The 18,431-nt window shown below is 35.8% G+C and overlaps 1 protein-coding gene across 1 annotated transcript; it reads left to right on the top strand.

Annotated features, from left to right (window-relative positions):
* Nucleotides 1-9,140: 9,140 nt before the first annotated feature.
* LOC130965873 (uncharacterized) lies at nucleotides 9,141-14,514 on the top strand. Its single transcript, XM_057890635.1, has 11 exons — nucleotides 9,141-9,384; nucleotides 9,802-10,940; nucleotides 11,028-11,117; nucleotides 11,207-11,671; nucleotides 12,717-12,831; nucleotides 12,914-13,081; nucleotides 13,227-13,504; nucleotides 13,626-13,716; nucleotides 13,793-13,845; nucleotides 13,930-14,013; nucleotides 14,102-14,514. The coding sequence occupies exons 1-10, from the start codon at nucleotides 9,195-9,197 to the stop codon at nucleotides 13,996-13,998; spliced, it is 2,658 nt and encodes an 885-aa protein (XP_057746618.1). The 5' UTR covers nucleotides 9,141-9,194; the 3' UTR covers nucleotides 13,999-14,013; nucleotides 14,102-14,514.
* The last annotated feature ends 3,917 nt before the right edge of the window (nucleotides 14,515-18,431 follow it).

Consider the following 18,431-nt stretch of genomic DNA (forward strand, 5'->3'; position numbering starts at 1 on the left):
ACAATGGAGCATTGCCTTAGAGACTGTGAACGATCAAAGACAATTTGACATATGTTGGATCCTAATATCCTGGACTCGACGGCTGGTACTGCTCTTGGAGAGTAGTTTCGGAAAGTCTTGGCTAACAATGAGACGTCCTTTGGTGCAGGCCTTAGGTAGGTATGGAGACATAGGTGCAATGACATATTCAATACTGACAACCCTTGGACAGACCACAAGGTTGTTCCCTTGGCCAGAATTACCGCCAAGGACTTACATGTTTACAGGAATCGAAACAACGCCTTTAGGTCTCTCTGAAATTGCCTGTGTTGGGAACCATCAGTAGGCAACAATTTTAAAGTTAATTGTGATGCAAGCTTGTATATGGATTCAAATTTAACTGGATTTGGGTGTGTTATTAGAGATTCTAAGGGAGATTGGATATCGGGCTGTTCTGGAAGCATTCCCCCTAGTCTATCATCATATGTGAATTATTTGCTGCTTAGAGGGGGCTGGTTTTAGCTTGGGATTGCAGTTTGAGGGATATTATATGGAAACAGATTGCCTTGACATTCTGCCCATCATGCATGAGCTTACAAGTGGGTATTCATCTGAAGTAACAGATTTGGTTTACAAGATTCAGGAGCTTTTATCTCGTCCTTGACTTGTTCACATCGAGTGGGTGTCCTGAGAAGCAAATAGAGCTGCGGATTGGATTGCTAGATATGGTGCCAAGAGTAACTCTAATCATGTTATTTGGTCTGAGTCTTGTGTTGATCTCCAGCAAATCATCCGTTCGGATATAAGATAGTGTTGGCTTTGTTTCTTCCCATATTTAGACACCAAAAAAATATTACATCCTATCAAATAACACCTATAGCTCAACTACAACTTATTTTGTGATCAATCCCACTAGCGCTAATTCAGGACTAATTGAACCTAAGAAATATCCTAGAGCTTGCTGTTAGAGGAAGTAAGCTGTTAGAAAATTATTAATTTCTTAATGTATTTAAGATAATATATATTAATTTTAATTATAAATTAAATTATTTTATATTAAATAATTTATATAATAATAATTTTATTTATTCTCATTAATGTTAAATATAATAAGTTATTATTACTTTCGATTTGGAATTAAATAAAAATAAAATTAAAGATACTATTTTATTTGAACTTTAGCATTTAATAGGTGTCACACTCAAATATAAATAATAACTTTAGTGTTTTGGTCTCCAACACATCAAAGCCGCTTCTGTAACTCTTTTTCCATAAGAGCAGTTGCAATTCAACCCTATCAAAAATACAGAAGATTTTAGTTGAGAAGAACTGAAATAGCTCTTCAATCATTTTTATAAGTACAGGTACATGTTCATTCCTTGGCCCAAATTGATAAAAGTCAAGCTCGATAAGGATAAAGGTCCAACCTAAAGAGGGGGTCTCCAACCCATACTTGACCTCTTTGAAGAAGTCGGACATTGCAAAGAAACCAGCTCTACTTGCTCAATGCGAGTAACTACCTCAGCGAATCTCTCCCACTATTTCTATCTTCCCTAAAAGATAGCTTCCAACATACTCCCAAGATAAAGGAAACAATTATCCATCAATAAAGATGGAACTACTCCAACAAAAGTGGTTATCGACTCTATTATAAATACACTGACACCTCTCAGGTATAATTTACATTCTAATATACTAAAAACCTGCTTAAAAGCCCTTGCTAACTTAATCATCGGAGTCTTTTGCGGGTACCATCCTCCACCTCCTCATGAGGAACTCGGACAACAGCACCTCGGCATAAGAACAAGTCGGACGCTGCCTCAAAAGGAGTCTGGACCTCACGCCCAGACCCAAATCAATGTTTCAGGTAACCCTCTAAACATTGTTGCTGTTGTCGGGGACCTCGGATTCAACCCTTGATAATGGCGGACCATCAATATAAAGACGGTCACACGGCATCTGAATCAAAACCTAAACCTCAACGGGACGACCTCACATTCTTGATACCTGCACTACGGAAGAGAACGCACGTTCCTCACGGAGAAGAAACGTCCATAAACCCCCAACCGAGGTGGATCCATTCCAAGATATATCTACCAGAAGAGGAAGAAACCCCACATCCTACTAAGATACTAGGTTTGGTTCATGGCCATGATAGACTATTGGATCATCTTGAACAAGAAGCTGAGCGTCAATAGGAGCTACGAAGAAAGGTGAGACGACGAAGAGAGTTAGAAGAAAAGCTCTCAAAACTGGAAGCCGATCTTCGAAAACAAAGTAATAGGGCAGATCGGGAAGAAAGCCCCTTAGGGGGAGAAGATCTGTCCGTGGAAGAGATCATACGGGCCAAAGTTTCAAGGAATTTTAAAACCCCCAACAGGAATCTCTACGACAGAACAACCGACCCGAGACATCATCTCAGCAATTTTAGAAGTCAAATGTACCTAGCCGACGCCTCCGACTCTACCCGTTGCAAAGCTTTTCCGACAACCTTAACTAAAGCAGTGTTGAAATGGTTTGATAACTTACCTCCCACGGTCACTTGTTTTGACGACCTGGCAAGAAAGTTTTTTACCATATTCTCTATTCAAAAGGATAAAGTAAAGCATGCCCCAAGCTTGCTGGGAGTAAAGCAAGAGGTCAGAGAAACACTCAAAGATTATATGCAAAGGTTCAATAAAGTATACCTGGAGATTCAAAACCTACCTACGAAAGCAATAATAATGGGGCTAGTTAACGGCCTCAATGAAGGGCCATTCTCTCAATCCATATCAAAGCGACACCTGGCTTCCTTGTACGAAGTACAAGAACGGACAGAGAAATATATCAACATGGAGGAGAAACTCATGATTGAGGAAACCACTTTTGAGACCTAGCCTGCCTTATCCATCTCGGGAAAAAGATAAAGAAAATAAGAAAAAGGAAGAATACAACATGGAAAAACCTTGAAAAAACCATAACTACACTCCCTTCCGGGTCTCTCTTGTGGATGTTTACAGAGAGATATGCCACACCGAGAAGCTTCCACCTCCTCGGTCCAATCAAACACAAAAAGGTAGGAAGTCAGATAGAATACTGTGAGTACCATAAACTCTATGGAAATTCTACCAACGAATGTTACGATTTAAAGAATGTCATAGAAAAGTTAGCCAAAAAAAAGGTCGACTAGACAGGTACCTAGTGGATAAATCAGACGATCCGAGAAAAAGAAAGAGAGATGAAGAAGGAGGATGACAGGAACGTCCACCTCAAACCCCCAAGCGACAGATACATGTGATAAATGGGGGATTTGCTGGGAGAGGAATCTCTAAATCATCACAGAAAATGCATCTTAAAGAGGTATACCAAGTCAGGGAAGAAAGCAGATCTTTTGACATGCCAACAATCTCATTCACCAAGGAAGATGCTCAAAGGGTAACACCTGGCCATGACGACCCCGTAGTGATAACCATGATCCTTGCAAATGCAAACCTCCATAGAGCGCTGATAGACCAAGGTAGCTTGGTGGATATACTGTTTAAACCTACTTTTGATAAGCTTATATTGGAAGAAAATGATCTAAAGGCATACTCAAATAACCTTTTCGGGCTAGGTGATATGCCGATCCGACCATTTGGGTAAATGTCTCTATACACCACTTTGGAAAGGGCACGAGGTCAAAGATGTTAAACATCGATTACATCGTGGTCGACATCGCCTCAACTTATAATGCCCTAATAGGTCAGACAACCTTGAATCGACTGGCAGCTGTTGTCTCTACACCCCACGTGTGTATGAAGTTTTCTACTACCGAAGGAATCTCCACCATAAAAGGAGAACTGAAACTAGCTCGTAAATACTACAATGAAAGTCTTAATTTAAAAGGCAGTCCCGGGAAAAAAGAGGTCAACATCATCGAACTTGGAGGTGTTCAAACTCGAGAAGAATTGCGCCCCTAACCCACAGGAAAATAGAAGAAGTACAAATTGGAGATCACCCTGAAAAAACAACAAATATAGGGGTTAACCTGGAAGATAAGATCTGGAAAAACAACTCATTGACCTCCTAAAAAATATATTCCTACCTTTTTGATTGGAAAGCCTCCGACATGCCTGCATAGATCCTGACTTGATATCCCACAAGCTTGCTGTTTACCCGAATTCCAAGCCTGTCCATCAAAAGTGTAGAGATCTCATACCTAAAAGAACACAGGTCGTGGAGGAGCAAGTTCAAGCCCTATTAGAGGCAGGGTTTATAAGAGAAGTAAAGTAACCTTTGTGGCTAGCCAACTGGTGTGGATTTCAAATACCACAACTGAACTGGCAAGTACACCGGGTCGTACCAAATAATACCTCAGGTGAGTGAGGGTCAATCCGACGAGTATTGATGGACCAAGCAATAATAGTTGAGTGATTCACTTAGTCAGACAAGCAGAAAAGAGTGTTTCAAGTGCAATTAGCATTAAACAGTAATTAAGATAATTTAGAAAGCAAATAGTAAAATTGGTGTGAAAGATATATGAGAGAAACATTAAGGCTTTAGAGATATTTATTTTTCCGGATTAATCATTCTTACCAAATACTTCAATCATGCAAGATTCAATTCATGGCAAACTTTAAGTGATTAAACCCTAATTTTTTAGTGATTTAATATCCCCTAACCTAATCTACCGCCAATTCCTTGGTCACTTAATTTAGATTAAAGGTTTAGGTCCAAAGTATACTGGCCACATAAACACTAATAAACCAAATATAAGATGATTATATGTCACGTATCACATTAAATCTAGACAATTACTTTCAAGCTGTTATTCAAGTGAGTTAACTTTTCCAAGAATCAACAAGAATTTATATAGAAAAAGAGCTATCTTCCAATATACTCAAATTCATAATATGAAGAACGAAAGTAATCCTTGAATATAAATTGGTACATTGATTGAAAGTATAATGAAAATAATATTAATCCATAGAATAAGCAGAGCTCCTAACTTAACTGAGGAGGTTTAGTTGCTCATAGTTCAGAGAAAGATTAAGGTTCCAAAAGTGTGTAGAGTATAGAATGAGGTAAAAAAAAAAGGAGAGAGTCTGAAAGGCTAAATCTTTTTCTCTTTTATATATAACATAATTGATTTGAAAATAAAATAAAATAAATAAAATAAAATAATATCTCCAACCCTAGAAGATTGTGTTTGGTAATAATCATGACCAAAAGAAAACAAAATAAAACTAATTTATTAACAAAATCTCAACGAATGAAGCCTTCCTTAAAATCCATGTATGCGGTGCTGGCGCTAAACGCCAGGGTCATCGTTTAATGCCGATGAGGCAGAGGGTTCTTCATGCGTTGCGGTCTTTGTGGCGCTAAATGCTAGACTTGATGTTTAGCGCCGAGGAGGCAGAGAAGGTTGTGGGCGTTGCACGAATTACGAAGCTCCTGGCGCTAAATGCCAGTTCGAGGCATTTAACGCCAACTAGTTAGAGGCCTTGCACACATCATGAGACGTCTGGAGCCAAACGCCAGGCTCAGCATTTGGGGCTAGCTTGGCAACTTCACTTTTTCTTTCTTTTCTTCTGTACGAACTATGCCAAACTTGCCTGGATTTTTCTTGAAACAAATAAAATCACAATGCACCTCAAAGTAGCATTCAAACAAGCTTCGAACACTAAAATATCAATAAAACTTAATAAATTCATATCTAAAATACTAAGAAAATAAAGAAAAGATGCTCACGCATCACAACACCAAACTTGAATTGTTGCTTGTCCTCAAGCAACTAAAATAAAGAATGTACAACTGAGAAGTGGATTAGCCTAAGAATTGAGTTTTCCAATTAAGCTAGTGCCTATTCACTGAGTGGGGTTTGTGGCACTGTGATACTAAACAGTTTCGGCATCTCACTGTCCTTTGGAGTTCAAGATTGTTAATATCCATTGGACTAGAATCCGGATAATATTATGAATTCTCTTCTCTTTTAACTTTTGATCAGTCCTTGAGCACCACATTTTCCTTTGTTGTTTTCTTTGGTACTTTGCACCTTGAGCCTGGCTGTGACTCTAAATTTTTTGTCTCAAGTTGTATTTGACACAAAAACACTACAAGCACTTACTGGGGAACTGTTTGAGTCCTGATTTTTCTTTTAATTTTTTTCAGTCAATGGTGCTCAGAGCCTTTGGCATACTCTTTATTTGCACTTGGCTTTGACTCTAAGTGCTCAGTCTCAAGCTTTACTTGACACCTTCACACCACAAGCATATGGTTAGGAAAATAACTCTTTGAGATTTTGATCATATTTAACCTTCCTAGCCATTGATGCTTAGAGTCTTGGGCCTTGCTTATTATTTTCTTTCTTTTTCTTTTCTTGTTATTTCTTTTGCCTCAAGGATCAATTTCTTGTTTAATTAGAGAATTCATAATACTTATTTAAATTCATATTCCTCAAGAATTAACAACCTTAACTCCAAGATTAAATATACACTATTCAATTCATACATTCAAAATCACAGATAAATACCACTGTATCAAAATAAATAAGACGACTCAAAATATATAAACTCCATTCTTATGCATTATACTACTTCTTTTCTCCCTTTTTATTTTTTTTATATTAAAGCTCAATGAGCGGTACATGAGATACCTTTTTTTGTAAAAAGAGAAATAAAAAATAACTAAACAAACTGACTAAAGTTAAAAGACTAAAAATATTGAAAATTATGCAAAGGACAGAAAATAAGCAACAGAAAATAGGAAATAGTAAAATAAGAACAAGAAGGGGGGAGGGGGTAAGAATGAAAAGAAATTCAACCACCTCAGTTATTCTAGTGGCCAGCTCACTCCTCAGGCTGTGCTCCTCTGTGAAGATGATTCACCTTTCTTTAGTGTCATTGATGATAATATAAATAGAGAGCTTGCTCTGCAACACCTAACTTAAAAGTTTGCTTGTCCCCAAGCAAAGAAAAACTGAAAATGGGGAGGAACATAAAAAGCACACGGAGGAGTAAAAACAAAAAAAATATTGCAAAAGAAAGAAGGGGTGATATAAAGGCAAGAAGAAGTAATATTTTTTTCGTGCGTACGCACACAGGTCCGTTTGTACGCATACTGGGTAATAAAGCCCTTGGCGCTAAACACCATGCAGTCGCGTTTAGCGCCACCATCACTGTGACAAATTCTTGAAATGCGTGCAGCTTGGTGCTAAATGCCAAATTTGGCGTTTAGCGCCCTTTCCACAGTGAGCTATCCTCGAAATACGTGTCTCCTGGCGCCAAAGCGCCAAGGTATCCGAACTGAATTCCCTTCAGAGTGTTCTGAATACTCTTTTGATTGCACTTGTTCCTGTTATAAACACTTTGCATGACCAAAACACATGTAAAATAAAGAAAAACTATAAAGAACCATAATAACCTAAATACAACCAAAATAAATATAAAATCAAAGGATACTAAAGATTGGGCTGCCTCCCAACAAGCGTTTCTTTAATGTCATTAACTTGATGGTTGATTATTGTTATGGTGGAGGTTGGTCATAATGCTTCAACTCCTCACCTTTCACTGTGAATTGTCTCCCCGTGTCCTCATGAATTAGCTCAATATGCTCAAGAGAGAGGATCATGTTCACTATATGAGGCAACACTGGATTACGAATTAACACCACTTTCATCCCAGGTGAGAAATCGTTATCTTCTTGTTTCTCCATCCCCTGTGCACTTTCTTCTTGGGAACTTCCTCCTTAGTGGATGACACACACCCAACACCAAACTTAGGTTTGATGTCAAGGAAAATTTTATTGATTCCCATTAAAAGAGACTTGAGCTGCAAACTTGATTAACTCCCTTCAATTTATCCATGAATTCTTTGAATTCCGGTACAGTAGTGCACCTAGCACACTCTCAGACAACCTCTCTGATGTATAAGTCTTTGAACCAGTTGATGAAATTTTTTCAAATGTGTATCACGCAATTACGTAGCTTTATCTGTGGCATGACCTTTCTTAGAGCAAGCAATAAACCCTACATTGAAGAGGAGTAGGAAAAAATTTCAGCCAGCCACTCACAAAGCAATCAGAATATGAAGCAAAATTATCATGTGTAAAGTAAACATAATATATGCAAGATTAAAATATACCTTCTGTTGGTCCGACATAAAGTTCCAGCCATGAAAAACCGGCACCAGAAAATTACCTCCACGATGAAAAATCAGCACCACAAAAACATCAACTATCTAAAATTAATCCATGAATAACTATGTGTAAGTTCAACCAACTATACACACAACAGATAACATAGTCACATTTCAAACAACAACGACTCTCCAAAACAGAAACACAAATTTATCAATCAAACACCTTTGTCCTAAACAACCCCTTCTTCAAATTCGATACACAATATTTTAAAAGCAATTTTACCCATCAATACACTATTTTTACCCACACTATCAACATGCATACAGAATACCTTTAAAATTAGTTCACATATGCATAACCAAAACTGCATTATTAAGTAAGACGATCTTACCTTCTGACGAAGATAGCAACCATAAGCACAATGCAATATTTTTCATCCTTTCTGACACCAACTTCACACTACAACGATTACTTTTTTATGTAGTGTAATTTTTGGAAGGAAAAACAGAACGAAGGAAGTTTGATTGTTTATTTTTATTTTGGTAAAAACTCAGGTGAAGTCGACTTTACGTGAAGTTGATATCTGAGAGGCGTTAGATAATTTGACTAAATTTGATTAAATTTTCATCCAACGACTCTCAGGTATCAATTTCACGTGAAGTCGATTTCACCTGAGTTTCCACCTTTTATTTTCAGTAATTCTCTAAATGTGACATAAGTGTTATAGATACTACATAAAGAAATTTTAGTGTGTATGGAAAGCTCTTAGTAAAATAGGGTTGTTTTCAAGTGGAAGGATGCATATGTCCTATTTTAAAAAAATTCATAACACGTATATTTTTGTAATGGTGAGATTAGCACAACAAAAATTACCTCAAATTTTTTTGTCAAATTCAACGAAATCATTTCAATAGAGAAATAAATTTATTCAAATTTTGAAGGGGTTAAGAATGTAAATATATTTTTCAATTCTTAGAAACAAAAATATTTGCGAAAAAAAAAAAAAACTTTTCTCTTATTATATTATAGAGACACTGAGGCCTGCTTCACATGTAGATTAAGGTTTAGTTCTTACTCAGTAGAATAGAAAACACCGATCAATTGAGTTATTTATCGTCATGAGGACCCGAAATGCCGATTCCTCTTCCAAATCCACAACCCCAAAGAAGGCACCGCCGGCTAGAAAAGCCGCCGCAAAATCCGCCGGAGAATCCCCTGCAGCAAAGCGCAATTCCACCGTCAAAACGAGGCAGATCAAGAAGAAGGAGGCCTCTCCCGCTTCCAACTCGATTCCCGATCCCAATCCCGGTAACTGTTTTTTCCTCTTCGTAACTTCCCTCTCCGTTTCCGAGTTCTAAATGAGGGTTAGACAGAACGGATTTAATGTTTAATTCTTTAAACAATGTTATTAATAATGTTATTTCATCCTGCTGCTTGATTCCTTTCATGATAATCTCGGAATCATTTTTCGTATCATGATTGTGTTGTAAATTTCATTTTGTTTTGGATTTTCTCCTCATGTTTTTACTCTGGATACTTTTTAGCTAATTATCGTTATGTAAATTCCACTTTTGCTTTTTTTTTTTTTGTTCATGGTGGTTGTATTTTCCATGAGTTGATAGCCGAGAATTGTTAGATGACAATTTAGTCAAGCAGATCAAATTATCTAATTTTGCATGTGAGTTTTCACCATTTTGTTTTTATTTTTTGTTGATGGTTTGTTAGATGAGCCAAATTCAGATGAGGTTGTTACCACTACACCGTGTTCAAAGAGGAGGCCAGGGAGACCAAGAACTAAAGCAGTTGCCACACCTAAGCTGGAGGAAGAACTGAAGGCAGTGGCTGATGAAACTCTAGTTGTGGATAACTCTGGGGATGTGGAGGAAGCGGAAAAGCCTCAAAATGTTGAAGTTGTCGATGCTGATAATATCGATCATGAGAAAGAGGAGCACCAGGAACAAGTTGTTGAATGTGTTGGACAATCTGAAGAGAAGGAACAAAAGTCTATGGAAGTGGATGAAACTGTGAACGGAAACAATGCAGTGGAGGCTGAAGCGACTGCTTCTCAGGATGCCACTATGTCTTCCATACAACCTGAGCGAACTCTTGTGGACCTAAATATATCGGTGAATGAAGATGATTCTATGTGTCAAAAGGAGGGAGAGAAAGAAGACGAAGAGTTGAATGAAAGGGACGGTCAGGAAGAGTTGAAGGATCAGGAACAAGAGAAAGGAGATGTAGAGTTGAAAGAACAAGAGGGAGAGAAAGGAGGGGAGGAGCTGAAGGAACAGGAGGCAGTGAATGTAAAGGAAGAACTGAAAGAAGAGGATGGAGATAAAGGAAAGGAAGAAGTCAAAGATGAGGAAGGAGAAACAGCAAAGGAAGAAACAAAGGAAGAGGAAACAAACATTACTGGACACAAAGAATGTTCTAATACTGATAGTGCAGTAATGAAAGACCAGTCGAAGGAAGATTTTAATACTAGAATAGTTGGTGATGAAGTGACAGAGAGCAGTGAAAGGCTGGATTTTGAAGAACATGGTGGGGAGGATATTGAGGAAGATCCTGAGGAAGGTCCATGGGAACCTCCTGAAGAAAATGAGGCGCTCCAAGAGGAGCATAGGGAATTGGAGGCCATTGCAAACCAGCGAAAGAGTAACAAAGAACATGAGATATTTGTTGGAGGGCTTGACCGTGATGCTACAGAGGAAGATCTGAGAAAAGTTTTTAAGAGGATTGGGGAGGTAGTTGGTGTCAGGTTGCATAAGAATTCATCAACAAATAAAAATAAGGGCTATGCATTTGTGAGGTTTGCTAATAAGGAACATGCTAAGAGAGCATTGTCAGAAATGAAGAACCCAGTTGTATGTTTCTCTTCTTATGTGTTATTAATCTAGTGTTGCGCTTTCTTTTCTTTCTATTGTGCTGTTCATCAACCGCAACATTTACAGATACGTGGTAAAAGATGTGGGACTGCACCCAGTGAGGATAACAACACATTATTCTTGGGAAATATTTGCAATACGTGGACGAAAGAAGCTGTAAGTTTGTTGCAGTTTTCTCTTTTGTAAATAGCTAATGTTTACCCTCACTGCCTTGTTTACTCATTCTGTTAATATCCCGGAGGCAGATTAAACAGAAGTTGAAGGATTATGGTATTGATGGGGTTGAAAACATTACACTTGTGCTAGATGCTAAATGTGAAGGATTGAGCCGTGGCTTTGCATTCCTTGAGTTTTCTAGTCATGGTGATGCAATGCTTGCGTACAAGAGGCTTCAAAAGCCTGACGCGATCTTTGGGCATCCTGAGAGAAGTGCCAAGGTAGCCTTTGCTGAGCCTATGCGTGAACCAGACCCAGAGATAATGGCACAGGTTAAATCTGTGTTTATTAATGGTCTTCCTCCTCACTGGGAAGAAGATCACATCAGGGAGATGCTTAAATCTTATGGTGAAATTGTAAGAATTGTACTGGCAAGGAATATATCTACAGCCAAGAGGAAGGATTATGGATTTGTTGATTTCTCAACACATGAAGCTGCTGCTGCATGTGTTGAAGCTGTAAATAAGTCTGAATTGGGTGATGGGGCATCAAAGGTATCATTTAATTTGTTTACTTGACCATATTTGTTGCACTTTATAGAATTAATTTATTATGTCCCTTGTTTTCCCTTTCCTCTATCATATTTTAAAGAACTTTGAGAAGTATGGGATTGAGAAGAAACCTATATTTTCCTAATTGCATTACTTTTAAATTGAGAGAGTTTAGAAGAAAATGCCCTTTGATTGAGCTACATCCTTCCCACTTCCCATTTCTCTATTTTTTCTTTTTCTCCCTTTTATTTAAGGTGAATGGGAAAAGAAAGGAGGACCAAGCAACGGAGGTATAAAAAGGAATCAGTGGAATCAGAAAAGAGTTTGGCCTTGAGATTGGGCCCACTATTTCATATGTAACTTCTGAATTGTCTTTTGGTGAGTGGCGAGAATGAGACTCAGGGATGATACAAGGAGAATATTTGGTGGAGAGTGGGTACTGTGAGATAGTCTAGACTTGGATTCGGAATTTTCGGATATATGAGGCACTCTATCTAAATTCGTATTTCATAGACAATCCGGATATATTGGATCTGTTCGCATTTCGTTTTTATTTATTTTCAAGATTTTGCAACGGAAAAAAAAAAGTGAAAATAGTGGAGACAGTCAATTTCTTGTTTCTCTTTTATTTTATATTTTCATTTTTCACTATTTCCTTTACACAATCCTAAAAATGGGAAATATAGGGGGGAAAAATAGGAATCAAAGAGACTCCCACTTTTATTAATTTCTGTATTCACGTGAATGATTTGTCTAATTCAAGTTTTCACTTGAAAAGATCTAGTGTGATCACTTGTCACACAATCTCTTGTATAACATGTTCTGGTCATTTGACTTTGACAACTGAAAACATTAAATTGAGAGGATTCCTTTTCATTCCTTTTCATTTTCCTGAAACCAGAGACTATTATAATATTGATACCATCCGGGAATCTGAGAATTCAAAGATCTTTTTAATTTAGTTCTGATGGCACCTATTTTATTTGCTTTTAAAATCCTGGACTTGATTTGTTTGTTAATTGTTCTTTTTATTCAATGTGCTTTTTAGATAAAAGTGAGAGCTAGGCTATCAAATCCGGTGCCTAAAACACAAGCTGTAAAAGGTGGCATTTGTGGTGGGTTCCGAATAGGTCATGGAAGGAGTGGAGCCTTTGCAAGATCTGGTAAGAGAATTATTTTATTTCAATTAAATTTGTTTTTTGTTTACCAGACATCATTTTGCATATCTAATTAGATTTTCAACAGGAAGGGGTTATGGACGGGGAAGGCAGCCCTTCAACAGCTGGGGAAATATTAACAGGGGTAGGGGTGTCTATCATGGTGGACCCAGGCAAATAGGGAGAATGGATTTCCGGGATGACCTTGACTTTAATATGTATCCAGATTACCATCATAGGCAATTTGGTCCTGAAGGTCATTTGTTTAGATTCTAGTTAAATTCTTTGTGAAGCTACTTTTGCCATATTATTGTTTGTATGAAGTGTTATTATTTTTGTTTTTTAAAAAGAAATTGGTGAAAAAACGGAAGCTATATTAAATTTTTACTATATTATAGCAGGAGCTATGAGGGGTGGACATTACCCAAGTAACAGAGGTGCTGCATTTGCTGGTCCTGGTCCACCTAGACCTTATCATGATAGAGCATGGGGTAACATCCCTGCAGAAGGCCCGAGTGAGCCTTTTCCTTTAAGGAGGCCATATTCCCCAGGCGGACAGTTCAACAGGCCATTTTCACCGGGTGGACAGTTCAACAGGCCATTTATGGGAAGGCATTTTGATGATCCGTATTTTTATGATGACAATGTGCATGGGATGAAACGCCCATTTTATATGACTGTAAAGATTCTTTTACTATAAACTTTTCTTTTGTTTGTATTTCCATGCATAGTTTGGTTTTTACTTGTCATACAATTTGAAAATACTAATTAATTTGAAATTGTACCTCCTGTTGTGTTAGGACCCTGAACCTGATTATATGGGAGCTAATAGACTTCGCCCACGATTGGATTATGCAGATCCATCTTTATTTCACGAAAACCGTCACAATGGTCTAAACTTTCTTTCTCCTGCTCCTACATACTCGTTATTGTGTTTATTGGCTTGATTTCAATTTTTGATATACAGATTCTTATGGAGCTGGCAGCAGACAGTACCCTCCTGATTATTATGGTTCTGATGTATGTGAACATTCTTCATCGTATTTTATTCTATATAGAATTTAATCACAATATTAGTGATGCATTATGATATTCATGTTGCAGTATGGTAGAGGGCCATATTCGTCTTTTTATGGAGGTGATAGCTCACACGGGCATGGATACTACTATTAGTATGAAGAACCATTGGTAAGTATTAGTTTCTAGAATTTATTAAAACTTGACACAGTGAATCCTCTTTGCTAATAATATTTTGTGGAAATTTAATAATGTTTAGGTGGATCTTGATTGTGAGATGGACATCTTCAACTCTGAGGATGCAGCTTGAGCATACAATTTTGAAGTTGCATATTTATTTAGTTCTGCTTTTATTAATTGGTTCCCTTTATATCTATCTATATATCTATATATGTATATATATCGTTACCTGATAGGTGGCATAGACTAAGTGATTTAACGTGTCTGGGGTAGGTTAAATCTCAAATCTTGGAATAAGGATTGGTATGGTTGTGTGGACTGGACTAGATATCCATAGTTTACAAAGGTATGATGACATTGAGGATGCATTTGAGGATTCCTTGTTGAGTGACCAACATATTATGATTCATCAAGTTGATTGTAACACAAAATATTCCTTATAGGAGTATGGGATACAAAATATTTCAGGTGATGGATTTATCATTTTATAAATGGTTAGATGGCTTTGATATTTGGATATGCTTATGGAGGCTCCTGTGATCCTAATAAAGGTTGTAGTGTGTTAAATTTCCTTTCTCAATTTCATGATAAGGTGCCATATTATTAAATCTAGATTCACCCCTACCTTTGGATTTCTTTTGATCGAGGGGGTCCGTCAAACTATAAGTTGATATACATAGTAAGCAGCCTTTAGATGGAAATGCCATTTATTGAAATATGTGCAAGATTAGACTATGGACTATGTATTAACAGGTTGACCTTCATTTGAATGATGATATTCATGGATGATATTATGGAGAAAACAGTTTATTTGTTTGGTTCCTTATAATATTAAAGTCATTGCTAAGTTGAGTGTCCTTGAGGGGTGGTCTTCAAGCTTTTGAATTTTTTTTCCTTGGTCTGTAGAATTGACACCGGATGAAAATAAATCATCGCTGATTCAGTAAAGGTTATTGAGGTTGCTTCTTTCTGGAGTTTTATAGAATCTCTTTTTTGTAGTGGATAAGTGGTAAGTGGTGAAAGGAGAACACTATCTGAACTAGTATGGACCCTTCTTTGATCAGAGAGAATTTAATGATTTGGCTGTAAAATCCTCAATGGATTGCGTAGTATCATTAGTTCATTGGTAAGATTTGATTAAAGAGTGCAATGGTAAACCAGAGCTCCCGAATGTGTAATATGTTATAGCACCTTAAAATTTTCATTAGGTGCGGATACGATAGCATCTTGATCTGGGTTTAGGGTTTAGAATTTAGGATTTTTTTTTTTTGGGGCTTTTGTGGAATATATTAGGCTATATACATTAGTGATGGCAGTAGGCAACTTTGTTTTATTATTGTATTTTAACCTACGTGTGTATATTTTGAATTCCTTGGTGTCAAATTGATGACTTCTGCATTCTTCACTGCTGTGTTTTCTTCGCTTTCCCTGGGATTCCTTTGCATACAGGAAAATGGGTTTGTCTCATCACCTTATGCATTGATGGTATAGGGTATTAATAAAATTTTCTGTTTTATATATTTGTTTATTATTTATTGTGTTTCGTGATAGTAGGGTAGCGTTTAATTTTTTTTGTTATGGAAAAAAAAGTGGTGATATACTTTAACATGGTAATTTTTGGTGTTTTTCAAAATTGTGGGAGTACACAAATCGCTGGGTCCGATTTCTGTACTTAAAATTTTTTAATTTTTTTTTAACACAAATCCCTGCCACCGATTTGTACCTCCCAGAAATCGGTGGCACCGATTTGTATACCTCCCAGAAATCGGTGGCACCGATTTGTGTCTCCCAGAAATCGGTGGTACCGATTTGTGTACCTCTCAGAAATCGGTCGCACCGATTTCTGCTTCTCTAGTTAAACGATCCCACATTTGAGTAAAACATCCCAACAATCCACATTTACGAAAAACACCGCTACCACTCCAATATTAAAAATAAAAAATTCTTTTAAGTTTTCTTGGGGTGTAGAATATGCATTGAGGATGCAAAACTCATTTGGTTTGTTTGTTTGTTTGTTTTTTTTATTTCAATTTTTTGTTGGATATTATGAAGGGAAAAAAAATAAACTAAAATTTTATTTTCTGTTTTTACTTTATATTTTTTATTCACAAAATAAAAAAAATACTTAAAATAAAAAAAAAATGCAAATCAAACGCATTTGCAATCTCTCCAACCTGCATTTATGCTACATTGATTTACTGGTAATTTGCTAACTATTATGTTTTGTTTGGACTGATGTTTTGAAATATATTAATTTCTTATGTTTTGAACAATTTCTTTTATTTGTAAAATGGTGATTTTTATTTAGATGTTAAACATAAAAAGAGTGATGATAATTAATTCATTAAAATATTTTAAAATGTATATTTTTCAAGGTAATATGTTGCTAGCTTAAAATAAAAGGATTCTTTTAATGAATTTTGTTTCCCTAAAAAAGAGTTATATCCAAATCCTTTAATAATTTTATAAGAGTATATTTTCTCAACCAAAAAATAAAAAATCAATTTAGACGTAAACTGCAATATAATAGTATACTACAATTGAATAAACCATTAAAAAATATTTCGAAAGCTTTGTATTTGTTTCTCTAGACTGCGCAGCGCCATAAAGATATGGCAAAATATTTGATGGAGCTATCAATGGACTGTCAAGAATAATTTAAGTTGTCTCAAATAATATTTTCGTGTTTCTGATTTTGTTACCATCTCTGCTTGTTAAACTTACAAATTTTCTCCAAATTAATCATTAAATCAGTTTAATGACTTTAATCTCCCCCGAAGTAATCACAATCCCAGACTGATCCTTGCGAGTGATTCCCTGTGCTTCCTCCGTTGTTGCTTTCTCCTCTTTCTGCACCTCAACCATGAAGCTCCGAAGGTGTGACGCTGTCATGAGCCCGTTCTCAGAACACTGCTCGAACAGGTAACAAGTTCCTTACCTCCGGCAGCGTCTCAAAAGCTTGAAGCAACCCCAGCAATAGAAGCAAACTTCTCTTCAGTTCTCTCTCTCTCTCTCTCTCCACTGAGTTTTAGTTTCAGTTTTATTTATGGATTATATTGTGACATAATAATAAGCGGGTGTTTTTCGTGTGTGAGCTTTGTATTTCAGTGTTTGAGGATAAGTGCGTGATTATACCTTGTTTTTGAAGTAATGGAGACATAGAAGAGAAGAGGATAAACCGTCTGAGAGTGACTATTAAACTGGTCTGATGATTAATCTGAGAAAAAATGGTAAATTTATTAAGTAGAAATGGTGCCAAAATCAGAAATAAAACAAAATTATAGTTTGAGATAGAATTTTTGTTATTTTTAACAGCTAGAACAGCTCCATCAATGGAGCTGTCCATGAAGCTCCATAGAATAGTTTGTCTAAGGATAAGGCAGTAGGATTACACTTTGTGAGTTGTAATGGGAGGTCGTTTATAATTTTATTGAGTAAAAGTGTCATTTTGTCCTTAAGGTTTAGGTAAATCTTGAATTCATAATGGTGAAGTAATTAATTTTGTTGAATTTCACTTTTATTTTAGTTGATTTTGTATTATTTTAAGAGTATTGTATCGTTTTTTTTTTCTAATATTTTTGTCTTGTTTAAATCTCTAACATTTTAAAATTGTATTAATGTTGTCCTATCGTCAACTTTGTTAACATATTACTAATGACAGATTAATATTGAGATAATTTTAAAACGTTAAAAACTTAAATAAGATAATTTAAATGTTAGAATAACTTTGAGACTTACTCCAAAATATTGAAAATAGAATGATATTTTACTCTAATTTTATTGTATGTGTATTGACTATTTGAGAGGAAGAGAGAGCTTTATTATTTTTTTTTGTACAAAGAATTTTATTATTTAAAATGTATATTTTCTTTCGACTCATTTTTACTTTATATGTTGCAATACTGAAATATAAATTTAGCATATGATTATATTTTCTTCTCGTTATCTTTAAACAGAACTAGTCATTAGGCAACAAAAGCTAAATTACTTACGTCAATTATTTTAATTCTAATACTAATCCACTATTCGTCAATTAGCATATCAATTAAGGTACGAGTTGCCCACAATTTCTTATAACAAAAATGTTATGTGTAAATAAAAAATTAATCATAAAATTAGTCATTATGTATTTGTCTATAAATATATATTATTTAATTTATTTTTAATATATATTTATTTGTTTCATTGTGAAAAGATTTATTTTGTTTAACTTAATATAAAATAATTATATTGTTAAATTTGATCAAATATGAAAATTAAAAATAAATAAATCAACTCAATAAAAAATAATAAATAGTAATAATTAACATAATAATACTTTTATTTTCTAAAAAAATAAATATTTATATTTATATACATAAAAGGAAAACATATCTCCTAAAAAAAAATTAGGCAAGGCCATCCTATTA

Source organism: Arachis stenosperma, chromosome 1 (genome assembly GCF_014773155.1).
Source record: "Arachis stenosperma cultivar V10309 chromosome 1, arast.V10309.gnm1.PFL2, whole genome shotgun sequence".
NCBI classification, from domain to species: domain Eukaryota; kingdom Viridiplantae; phylum Streptophyta; class Magnoliopsida; order Fabales; family Fabaceae; genus Arachis; species Arachis stenosperma.